The following is a 13,404-nucleotide window of genomic DNA, read 5'->3' on the forward strand; positions in this document are numbered from 1 at the left end:
TCAGTCAAAAATGTTTTGATACAGCCTCTATGTCAGGATGTATCCAGATTTCAAGTATTTTTCAGGTTATAGCCACATTCACAATTTGATCTATACATTGGATTCCTTTCGAAAAAAATATTAATATAGGTCCACCTTTTATACATCCTAATTATACCAATTTCGAAATATAATATTATTTTTCTATTAAAAACACATTAAATTACTTGGCACATTTCGGTATTTTCATCAGCTTATCCTCGGCCTCCACTAGATTCGTTAATGGCTCAGCACTACAGCCTTGACGTTTTATCCGTTTGTACTCCGACGGTAGGACACGCGTCGATTCCATGCCAATGTTGCAATTGATGTCATCACATTCCGTCTTGTGATGCTGGAGGAAGACCTGAGTCAGTGGTTTGACCACCTGACGGAACTTGTCAATTTCATTTTGTAATTCAACGACTAGGGCATCTTTGGTTTGACACTCTTGCTGGAGGCGGGCAATGCTCTGGCAAAAGAAACGATTACGTTCCTGGCACTCGGACAAGGCCTTCTCCTTGTCGTGCAGAGCAACTTGCAGATGATCGATTACATTAATCATTTCCTGTAGTTGAGAGGCTGTGGGTGGCATTGGCTCCGTCTGAACATCTTCTTCGGCAGAACCACCATCACAACGTTCCAAGTGTCTCTGGCCAGCTGTGCTGCCCAGTGAGAAGGGCAGGGCATGCTTCTGATGCTGTGTTGCATCGCACTGGTGACATTCCCGCAAGGCCTTTTTCAAACTTTGAACTTCGTTGTCTTTGTCGTCCAGGGCCAGGCGGGTGTAGTGCAGTTCATGTCTCAGATTGTCCACAATTTCCTCCAAGCGATGACATTCTTTGGAGTAATTTAGTTGACGTTTTTGACTCATATTTGTTTTTGTTGTTGCTTAGAGTTGTTAGTGCTTGTGGTGGTATTCAAAAACACATTTCTAGCAGCAGCAATTGGTGGCAGCGACGTAGCGTCCGTCAGCGTCTTGACAATCTAACGAACGAACGAACACGCGAAATACGAAAACGAAAGTTGTTAGGCCGCAATAGTCTCTCCGCAGTTTATCGGCATTTGTTTTGATTTTCGCAAGCTATGACGTCATAGAACACACCGGCTTTTTAGCATTGTTTTAAGGTCTCTGTGTGTTTTCGTTGATTTAGAATTCTGAACACAGCTGATAGTTTGATTTTTTTTATTTTTTGACACAAAATATTTGATTACATCAACAATTATTTGTTGTCTCCTCAATTTACTTCCTTGAAAATGTGGCGAGCGTTATGGCTTGGCTTTAATTGAAAATTGCCTGCGAGGGCAATGCCATTTGCAATAAACTGTAACAAATTGTAAACAATTGCTAAGTTCACATCATCAATTAATGGCAATCAACTTCAATAGACAACATCAACAAAAACAATAACAACAACAGCAGCAGCAGAAACATCAACAGCAACATGAACAATGTATAATTTTAATAGCCGATGCCGTAGACGAATGCTGCGCATGCGCCCTAGGCTGTCGACAAATCAGTCAGCCAGCCAGCCAACCAGACAAGTGGCATGATTGTTGAGTGGATGGATGCATAAACAACAAAAAACATCCACTTCAACGTGCATTGCACTTTCAATGGGGGGAAAATAGTTAATAGCGTTTCAGAGCACAAAAACAATGGAAAATGATGTAAGAAAATATTGTAAAGAAGAATATTAGGGTGTTATGCCTTAAATTGTTTTAATAAATTTGGAATGAATTTATCGAAGCCTTTACTGAGAGTTATTTATGTAAAAGAAAATGCGGTAGGTCAGTAACCGGGATTTTTGAAATTTATTGCGAAAAAGTGATCTACGTCCTAAAATATGCCCAAATCCCTTGCAAGAACTTTAAAGAGGGGTATCATTATATATAACAGCTGTACCAACAATTATTAAAGGGTAACCTACAATTATGACAATTATTTGTAAAAAACATTGCCTAAACATACTCGGACCGACCATTTTCTGTGTCAATGATTCTGGATGTAGTCCAAATATCTCTATTAAATTTCCAAGCTCTATCCTAAATATTGCGAAATATATCTCAAACTATAAGGGTCCCTTTGGATATAGTCACAACTATATAAGGGTCATAACAGTTGTCGGCATAAGAATCCAAAACTCCTTTGGGGCTTTGAACTTAAAACGAACACTATCGAGTATACTTGGCATGTCTCACAACCCAGACTGACTATTGGAGAGTAAAAATATAAGAAAATTTCCAGTGAATTCAGAAAAAGTGAAAAATTTATCGAAAATAGGAAACCCTTTTTATAAACCAAAAATATGTCATCAATTTCTATGGACATATTAAGTCTACACATTTATTTTGTTCAGAGACTTACAATGAATTTTGATCTAGAATAATTCTTACTTTGATACTTTCTCCAAAAAATGAGGTATAAAGGGAGATAATGCCTCCAATTGGATGCATATTAAATTTGTTGGAAATTTTTATACAAACCACTTAATGTACGGCTTTAACTCTAAAATGTTTTTAAACATAATATACAGATTGAGATGAAAGAACTGCAACCAACTTCAGATTGCTGTCATTTCTAAGCTACTCGTCCAACAGCTGGTAAAATTATTCCAGTGACAGCTCATTAGATTATTTACAAGCATTCAAAAGCATTTTAGTGAGAATTTTCCAGGAAAAAAGTTATTCGTGATGGAATTCAAGCGTGATAGTGTGATTTCTTTATATTTGGCTGGAAAACCACTAGTGGCTATTGTTAGGGCACTCCAGCATTTAAATGTGAACAAATCTTTTGTGTCTCGTACCATCGCTCGTTACCGTGCTGCCGTTACTGGTAGCGTAGCCCGACGTCAAGGAAGTGGACGGAAAAGACAGCAACATCAGCAGAAAGAAGCGACTTGATCGAAACCCGCGTCGCAGTGACCGAAAAATGGCTCATGAGCTGAACATATCGCAAGAATGGTATCTTGGCAAATATTGAAAAACGAGCTTGGGGTAAAACCATTGAAATTCCGAAAAGTGCAAGAACTTACACGGCAACAGAAAGAAATTAGACTCAAAAGAGCTAAAGAGTTGCTTTGATTGGCCGAAAGTGGTGAACTGCCGAATTTGGGTTTCTCCGAAAAGAAAACATTCGTTGTCAAGCAGTTTGTAAACAAACAAAATTATCGCGTTTACTTGCCAAAGAGGTCAGCTGAAAATGTGCACTTTCGGTTGGCCACCAGAACTCGAGCGCCGGAAATGGTGATGGTGTCGGCCGCCATAACAGGCGATGGTCGCTCTCCGTGGCATGAGAATAAATGTCGAATATTATCGCCAAAAATATTCTGGAGGGTGTACTAAAGCTTTGGACACGCAAATATTTCAGCCGCAGACCTTGGACATTCCAACAGGACTCAGCACCATCGCACTCAACACCCGCCACCGAAGAATGGTTACAAAATGAGGCTTCTCGCTTCATTTCCAGCGCACAATGGCCACCAAAATCTCCGGATACCAATCTGTTGGACTATTGTGTCTGGAGTATTTTGAAAAGCAAGGAAGATCAGCTAAAGGGGCCATGGGCCAAAATACCGCAGAGCAACATTCGGGCAGCGTGTGACGGTTTCATTGGCCGTTTGAAGGTCATAATTCGTGCCCAAGGTGACCAATTCGAATAAATCTAAACGCATTCTAAAATTTGATGCTATTTCCGACATTTTTTGCTTTCATTCAATAAAATTTAGAAAAAAATTATAAATTTGGCGTTTGACTTTGTTGCAGTTTTTCTATTTCACCCTGTATATTTCGGGATTCCAGCCTTCTTCCAATGATCAATTTAGTACCACTTAGTACTTTTCGTACAATTATAGTACACATTTCCAAAGCCACCTCCATATCTTAACCACAGTGTTATTTATATCAAATTTGAGGATTCGAGCCCTATTTCATCACCCAATACCAAATTTAGTACCACTTAGAACTTTTCGCACAAATATGGCACACATTTCCAAACTAGCAACAAACCTCAAAGACAGTAATCTAAAAATTAAATTTCAGAATTTTATCTCTATCCCTTCATCCAATACCAAATATAGTACCATTCAGTACTTTTCGTACAATTATTGTACACATTCCAAAAACCCACCTCTTTATCACACACCTACCACCAACAGTGACCCAATACAAAATTTCAAAATTCCAGCTTCATTAGTTCAATCTAAACCAACTTTGTCGAAATTTAGTACCATTTCGTACGGTTCGCACACCTAGCACACATTTCCAAAACAACCTTCAAACTTAATTTCCAGCCTTGATTATATACCGATATCGATTTTCTAGTTTTTACCAATACCCGTTTACATAATACCAAATGATGCCATTTTAGTATCATTTCAGAACTTTTCGTAACCTTAAAGTTCGAATGTCCAAATACTCTTTGGAACATCCTGTACTCCATCATTCAAAATTATAAAATCTAGCCCAATAAAACGTATTGAATTTTTAGAACTTTTCGTACACTTTTTGCAATGTAAAAACCCAGCCTTATCACACGCCTACGCACCAAGACTGAACCTCGTGCAAAATTTCAAGATTTTATCTTCAGACGTTTCGTCTGGGTATTGATTCGCGTTCGATCGGTCAGTCAGTTACTACTCTTTTAGATATGGAGCCTCATGGCCTTTATGACCAACATTGGTTTGGCATTCAATTTGGGGATGGATGATCGCACTCTTGCCTGTCATAGCGTAAAAGGTATGAATTTTGGGCATCATGAAATGTTTAGTTTTTATTCCATGCCACCCACCAAATGACTCATTATTCCATTTACTCAAAATTCAAAAATCGTTTTCTGAACAATATATAACATCGGCTTGGCGAAATATAAATAAAATTGCTTTTTTTTGCACTCTCGATCATAATCCGCCTGTTGTTTTCTTTGCGGTAAAGTCGCAAATATGTAATTAGTTAATAAAAATTCATGGTGGAATATTTCAAGGCATACTTAGCGAGGGCTATCACCGTACATTCCCATCCCCCTTTTGTGTGTGTTATGTTTAAAGGTGAGGTGTGATTTGAATACTAAACGCTGAACTGCTACTACCGGCAGCAGAGTTAATGATTCGACATTTTCAATGAAATTCGCGGGTGGAAGTAAACAAAGGCGTTTTACGTTACAAAATTCACGTAGAACAGTGCTGGGCAAATAAAAAATTAATCAATGGCCCTTTATTTGGGGTTGTTGAAAGAGAACAAAACCTTTTTGGATAATTTGCTCTTTCTTATTAAAAGAGTAAATTAACATCAATTTAATTCCATTCTATTTGAAATGGTACAAAAATGAGATCATATGTTCTCTTATTCTAAAAGATTTGCTATGGAGTATTTTTTCAGGGTTGCAAAGTCAAAGACTTAATCAATCAATCGGTGTATTGAAAAATTCGACTCTGGCTATATATATAAATATTGATTTTTGTATATGTATATATATATATATATATATATATATATATATATATATATATATATATGTATATGTATTCTTATAAATGGGCAAAAATAAGCGGATATGGATAACATTTAGCCATGTATATGATGGTGATAAAAAGGCGGGGATTATTTTGGTTGAAAAAGTTAACTCTCAAGCGAATCACTCCTTTTGAATGGGATCGTAACAAGTTTAAATATTCTACATAATTATTGGTCTAAAAATTTCATTAGGGGTCCAATTATGAAATTAATAGCCTAAATTATCTTAGGATTAAAGCCGTACTTCATGGGAGTTAATGCAAAACTCTACTACATACCCTTTGAGGGTAAAAAAAAACAAATTAGAAGTTATTGGGAATTTTTTGGCAGATGTATACCTCGAGCCAGGCCGATGAAAAATTGATCAAAAAACTTTAAAAAATATTTCCGTTTGTCATCCTTGATGCAAATACCTTCTTGAACTATAATTGAAATATGGATTTATTTTATGGCTAGAGAGGGTAAATATCATTTAATACCAAAACGTGCCTTATCGAAATAACGTTTTAAAATCCTAGGTCTTTTTGGACTAAATACGTTTCAGAATATTTTGAGTCGATCTAGCAATGTCCGACGGGAGTATCCGATTTGGTCCAAACTTGGTACATCGTAATATTATTATCAAACTTAGATCGAGTTCGAAGATGAGCAATATCAGTCCACACCTTTTGGTAGCTCCTCCACAAAAGGTCGAAATTTTCAAAAAATATTTTACTGCACAGTAAGAGAATGGGCAATACGATTTTGCTCCAACTTTGCATATCCTAATATTTGCATTAGTTCAAAGTTGGGTGCGACAATTAAAAATATCGGGTCATTCCATCAAGTATCCTCCCCCCGAAAGGGTAGAAATTTTGAATAATTATAACTCTTAAAAACTGTGATGTAAGAGTCCGCTTGTCTTCAAATTAAACACATCAAAATCTTTTTTGTTAATCCAAGGTCTGGTGTGAAACTGGAATGGAAGATGGAATATATCGGTCTACTCCTTCTGGTACCTCCCCCCCGAAAAGGGTAAACATTTTGAATGTCCATGAAATTCATAAAACGCGAAATTAACATCTGATTCCATTCAGACTCATCTCAATATTTTTATCAGCACAATATGGTAGAGATCGGACCATTCCTTCTGGTACTTCCCCTACAAAAGGCCAAATTTTTAAATAATCATGAAGGTCATAAAACGCGAATCGGATATACCATTTAGACTTTGTATATCTCAATAATTCCATCAACACAAGATCTCTTATAAAGATGGTAGAGATCGGACCATTTCTTTTGGTACTTGCCCACAAAGAGACAAAAACTATTATAAAATCGGAAATAAGCATCCGGTTCTTTCAATATTTTTCACATCCCAGTATTTCTACTAACACAAGATCTGCTGTAAAGTTGGGATATATCGGTTCACTCCTTTTAGTACCTCCCCCTGAAAGGGTCACAATTTGGAATAGCCATGGAGCTCGTAAAACGAGAAATAAGCATCTGACTCTCTTCAAATTTCACACATCTAAATACTTCTACTAACAAAAAATCTGGTGTGAAGATGGGCAATATCGGTCTTCAGGTACCTCCCCCACTAAGTGTCAAAATTTTGAATACACGTGAAGTTCATAAAACGCTAAATTAACTTCAGATTCCATTCAAACTTGGCATATGTCAATATTTCCATAAACATAAGATCTGCTATAAAGATGGTAGATATCGGACCATTTCTTCTGGCACCTCCCCCACATAGCGTGCAAGATTTTGAATAACCAAAACGATTAGAAAATCCAAAATAAGCAACCGGTTCTTTTCATATTTCACACATCCCATCATTTCTACTAACACAAGATCTGCTGTGAAGATGGGATATATCGGTCCACTTCTGCTGGTACCTCCCCCACAAAGGGTCAGAATTTAAATATTCATGAAGCTCATAAAAGCGAAATTAACACCCTATCTCATTCAGACTTGGTACTTCTCAACATTTCCATAAAGTGAAGGAAGTAACCAATATAGTCCGAACCTGGCACGTCGCAATATTTATATCATATTTATTTAGGTCCTATACGAAATAGAGAATGTTGGCCCATCCCTTAGGAACCTACTCCATAGAGGGTCAAAAATTTGTACAACCATAACAGAAATTAAAATATTATTAAATAATCGAATATTGGCTGAGGGTATACATCTGTTATCAAAACTCTAGACACCTTCTAAACAGATTTTTCATGTTTTTTAAATTAAATATGGAATGACCCATATTGCCAATATTCCACTCAGTTTTTCGCTTATCATTTCCAAATTATATGATTTTGTTAGCTTCAAGTCATCACTTTATTCATTTAGACATAAATTGCAGCCATAAAAGGCTCTGAGCCATGCATGCAATGACACCCCTCAATTACAGATATCCCTTCGGTCGTTATTCGCGCCAATGTCTCAGAATTCTATTCAAATTCTATAACTGGAAAAAAATAACCCCAAGCTAGACATTAATAATGGAATTAAATGCAAAAGACCACAATAACAACAATAATGGCTAACGACAGCTGTTGTCTCTGGCCTGAGCTCCGGCTGACCAGCGCACGGCAGCAGCTTTTTTCATTCACCGCTCGATCGTTGCATTCAAATGCCACAAATATATTGGCGCTGTCAAACATCGGCGTCAACAGCGACAACTCCTCAATGTCACTGGCGTTGCGCGTCACTGCCCGAGGAGGCCTCGTTGAATAAACTTGTAATTAAAACGCTTAATTTACGCCTATCACGACGCCGTTCATGCTAATGGCTAAGCTGTTGGTTGAGTTGATGTTATCTTTATTTGTGGCTACGTTCGCCGAAGAGAGTGCGAAAAAATAACAATAAATTGTTTTTTTTTATCCAATGGCTTATTTTTGATATAAAAATTATAATTTCGGCAAACAATTTCGTCTATTTTCGGTTGATGTCTTAATGCACCGCGAAACCGCGACCACTCAATTTTTATGGCAAAAATATTTTTTATTTTTAATTTCATATTTTTTTAAAATTGTAGTTTTGCGTATTTCTCAATGCTGTTGTTGTTGTTATTATTTGTTTTAACAAATTGCCAACATTTGCTGAACATTGCTTGATATTAAAACAAATTCACTTAAATTTGGCCACTGAAAAAATCACTGCACATCGCAAAGGTGGTGGTGGCAAATGGAGGTGCAGTAAAATGGACATAGAAGTGGGTGGACGGGTGGTGTGGAGACAGGAGGTAATATTTTGTTTTTCGTTTTTAGATACCGAAATAAAACTACAAATATTTTCTGTGTGTGGCGAATGTTGTTGTAATGTTGCATATAAACGTTTCGACCACTAATCGAGAAAAATAATTCTTAAACAATCCCGACGAAGACGTAATCACATTTTTATTTTTCCAGAAACGTTCTTAGATTGATTTGTGACGACTGGATAAATGACATTTTCCAGATCGAATGCAAAAATAAAATTCAGAGCAACAATAAACGATCAACAACGAATTGTTTGCAACTTTTTTTTATTGTTTTGGTGTTTCTGCGCAACGTCCGTCCGTGTTAAGCGCTTTGTTTAGTGTAAGCAATGCGAACGCGAATCATCAACTGGTGCACCGTCGCTAGCCATCACAACAAGTTGCTCGTTATTAACGCGCACAACAAACCGAACTCACAGTGAGTTGGGAGGTGAGCACAAACAAAACAAAACAAAAACACACAAATGAACTTCTCCACCAACACCCTCACCGTTCCACGGCACAGACCCCCAGACACAGTTCGGCGGTACGTGAGCTGAAATCTGAAAACAAAACAACTTCATATGTTTGATCGTTCATATGTTCGTTTAAACAGACAAACAGTGCTCATATGTATATGAATCTGCGTGTTGTGGACTCGTCCAAACATCCATCCATTCAATTCATACGTTTGATGCACATCAGTCTTGTCGGAGGCACAGTGGTTGCAGTTCATATAATTTTTTCAAGAAAGGTGATTTTGCCCACCATGAAAACAAAATGCCAAATTACATCAAATCTATCTAAAAAACAAGTTAGTAAGTTTCAGTCGGAGTTCCGACAGGTATACGGGAAATTTCATGTTTCACAAAAAAAAAAAACACAAAAATAAAAAAAAAACAATTTAAAAAGCTGTAAGCTCGGCCGGGCCGAACTCTCTACAATTTGGAACTAATTTGGCAATTTTCAAAAAAAAAAAAAAAAAAAAAAAAAAAAAAAAAAAATAAAATCCACTAAAAATTCTGTTAAAATCTTAAAAATACCGAATGTAGTCCTTAAATTAGAGTCTATAAGACGATGTGGACCTGCACAGATAATTTTCTATCTTAGGCTGTAGTACCCACTACGAACTTCAAATACCAAATTTGAATAATGAAAAATGTCGCTAAAATCATCAAAATACCGAATATCGCGAGGTGATGTTATATTGGGGTTATATCAAAACGTGGACCTACATGGCCCATTTTCCATACCAAAAGTCCTGCAGACATAATACACATTTGACTAATATTTTATCAACCTGCTTCATTTCAGGAATATATATGCTTTGTGAGGTCTAAAATGTATATTTCGATGTGTTACAAACGGAAAGACAATCTTAATATACCCCCCATACTGTGTAGTGAAAATGGCTCAGGTCAAAGGTAAAAGTCAAATCCCTCTCGAACCATGGGAAAAAGATAATAGGACCTGTCACTTTTAACGACGTAAAGGTGACTGATCCCAAGAGATGCGCTGGATATTTTTACCGAAAAATTGTCGACCATCCCGAGAGCGACAGGGCGAAGCGATACGCGGTATCAGATCTCTTCCTGCTGAGGAAGCACAACCACAGTTTAGTATGAGTGATGTTGTTAATGTCATCCGATATGCTAGTGATCCAAAACGTTGGGCTCAAACGCAATTTCAATGTTCTCCAAAAGTTCTCAACCTCTCTCCGAAGCCAGGTAAATTGGCCGAGTGGTCCCGCTACTGAAGCCAGGCAAGGATGCCAGCAAAGGCGAATCATTTTGTCGCCAGTAATAAAGATTCTTCAGGTTTTACTCGTCCCCAGCATCAGAGGCAGCTATCCAGATGTCAGCCATTAACACGGATTCCGCCCACGACGTTGTACCACAACAGCATTTCATGCCATATCCACAAATATCTGTAGAGGATTGAACCAGAAAATTTCGTGTCATCGAAGAAAGTTGGTAGTCCTTGACCTATCAAATGCATTTGATACAGTCAACCACGCCACACTGTTTGAGGATGTTGAGAGAACTTCTCTTCGGACATGTTTGAAACTTTGGAGAATCAAATATATATGTGTGGACGCCAGTCGTACGTGGAATTTCGGAACAAGAAGTCCAGACTTCGTAGTTTGAAACAGGGAGTTCCCCAAGGCGGTGTGATATCTCCGGTCGGGGAAATGTAATACCGTCCACAAGATCCCAAGGGTCACATTTGACAGCCTGTTCAAGTCGTCCGCGCAAGCCACAGCTATCAAGCGAAAAATTGAAAACTAAGAACAAGGTCCTCAATTCGCTAGCCTGCAGCACTTGGGGTGCAGACAAGGAGAACTTGTTGACCTCTTATAATGCGGTGAGTAGCTGGGAATACAAGTGCTTTGCAGAATACAAGAACATGCAGACCTGCCAGAATGCTGCCCCAACACCTGCGACGAGGTACCTCCTCATGCCACCAGTGGACCATCTACATGAGGGGGCGAAGGTCCATCCTGTTCGTCACTGCAGTACCAGATTGGGTTTATCGTGGGACTTATCATCATATGTTGAATAAAACTCCCATCAATAGAGGGAGAACCTTTGCTATAAGAGAGAGAAAGAGCATCTAGATCAAGAAGCCTATAAGCCAGTTGTGAGTGGCATTCATATTGATGCAGTCACAGATGCCATCGATTTTTTTACTTTTTGAAGCTGGAGTAAAAAGCGGATTAGTAGACAAAAAAAAATGTTATAACAACAAAACTAGGATTGCCAATGTAATAATAACTAAAAAGTTCTCCTAACTGGAAAAAGCATATCTTACCACAGACCGGTCTATCCAATTATAAGGTATCAACCACGATGGAAATTTCATCGTTCTATATTATGGGTGGTCGAATTCGATTTTTAAAATTCCTATACAACTAGGTCTCGAACACAAAGCTAGGACCCAAGTTTTGAAACATTTTGTTGATCGACATCCTTTAACAGCGGATTCAAGAGAAAAAAGTAAAAATATTTCATTAAATCTGATCAAATATAGCCATTTGTATTTTTTGGCGATCAAAAAATTACCCCAATCATACCTCGAGTTTGGTTTTTGAAATTGAAATTATTAGATTCAAGAGGCGACGACGCACAAGTAACTGAACACGGGCTTTCTTTCAAACGACCAATTCACACGACCAAATTTGTGTGTGGAAATGACCTAAAAAGGAATAATGCCTCAAAAAATATTCAGCGGTGGCGCCCAACGTAACATAGGACTGAAATAGTCATTTATGCAGACATGCAGGCATTATTAATATGCTGGTATAAATTTAGTTTAAAAATGACCTACATCATTCCAACTGTATGACCACAAAGCTCGAAAATAAAAAAATAGACAGATCATAAAATACAAATTAGATCCTAATTAGTAGAAATTTTCACAAAAAAAAAAAAAAAAAACAAAGAGACAGTTTTCCAATATCTTCCATTATTTTTATATTTTCCCGCAAATTATATGATCACAATTTCTTATAAATATAGAGTACCAGATTAGGACCAATCGTTCCACATTGCACTATTTTTCTTGGAACTCTAGATAACAGGCTTATTTACATTTTCAAAAATCAATTATTGCATACAAAGTGGTTATGTCAAAATTAAAATGCACAAGTTGAAGCTAAACCATTAAGTCAGGTACGGAATCACTCAGGTATTGAATCAAATTCCCAATCATTTTAAGATATTATATTATAGAGTATTACTTCTTCTAAAAAAATTGTAAACATAAAATAATTTTGACATTAATACCATATTTTCGATTTAATCACTGTGCACTTTTGTTGTTTCAATGGTTTTCTCAATTTGTATTTGATTTAAGAAAGACAAAAAAAAATTCAGAAAAATATATATTTTTGAACGAATAGATTGCTGCTGACTTTCAGAAGACAGCAACCAAAACAAAATTGTAATCACCGATGTTGTTGGCTGGCTGGCTGGCTGGTGGTTTTATTCGCTATCGCTCTCCATCTGCCCCTGTGTTTGTTCGCAATTGGTCGGCAAATTAAACATGAACTTGGCTAACAGAGCATAAAATCAATTCGCTTTATTGCCAAATGTAAGAAAAAGCTTCTGTTCATATAAAAGCTTAATTTTGAAACGAGATTTTTTACTATCGGAATTTTATTAAAACAGCTTAAAGTGTATTTAAAAGTTTATTCAATTTCATTGCAAGTTTTGGATGTAATCTTCACTTACAAATTGAACTTTTAAAAGCTTAATGAGGGAAGTAATCCCATAGAGATAATTGGATTTTCCGACAGGTAGATTATATATTTTAAGTGGTGGTAAGTTAAAAAGGCTTAACAGGTTAGGAAGTATCAATGCTCAAGGCGGCATATATGAAATACGTACCAAAGTCAACATTTGGAAATTCGAACTATAAGTGTGGGAAAAGTACAAAAATGTACTACATTTGGTACCATTTCGTAAAATTTGGAATGGGAATTACGGTTGAGGAGTAGGGTCAATGCAATAAGGTAGTTTTAGAACTGTATGCTCATGTATACGAAAAGTAATAAACGGTACTGAATTTGGTAAAACTTGAATTAGAGGAAATCATGGAGCTGAAACTTGAAATTAATATTACTGGCGGAGTGTGGGATCCCAATCCCCAAT

The 13,404-nt window shown here is 37.0% G+C and overlaps 1 protein-coding gene across 4 annotated transcripts in view; it reads right to left on the bottom strand.

The window, feature by feature from the left end:
• Nucleotides 1–13,404, bottom strand: part of LOC101891319 (cGMP-dependent protein kinase, isozyme 2 forms cD4/T1/T3A/T3B) — a 156,417-nt gene that overhangs the window by 44,008 nt on the left and 99,005 nt on the right. The window contains exon 1 of one of the 4 annotated variants that reach the window (XM_059128766.1): nucleotides 207–1,220. The exons of the other annotated variants lie outside the window; for them this stretch is intronic. Within the exon in view, the coding sequence (XP_058984749.1) occupies nucleotides 207–892 (686 nt within the window). The 5' untranslated portion in view covers nucleotides 893–1,220. Of the gene's footprint in view, nucleotides 1–206; nucleotides 1,221–13,404 lie in introns of those variants that run through there. 4 annotated transcript variants of the gene reach the window in all.

Source organism: Musca domestica, unplaced genomic scaffold, assembly GCF_030504385.1.
Source record: "Musca domestica strain aabys unplaced genomic scaffold, Musca_domestica.polishedcontigs.V.1.1 57, whole genome shotgun sequence".
In the NCBI taxonomy this organism is placed as follows: domain Eukaryota; kingdom Metazoa; phylum Arthropoda; class Insecta; order Diptera; family Muscidae; genus Musca; species Musca domestica.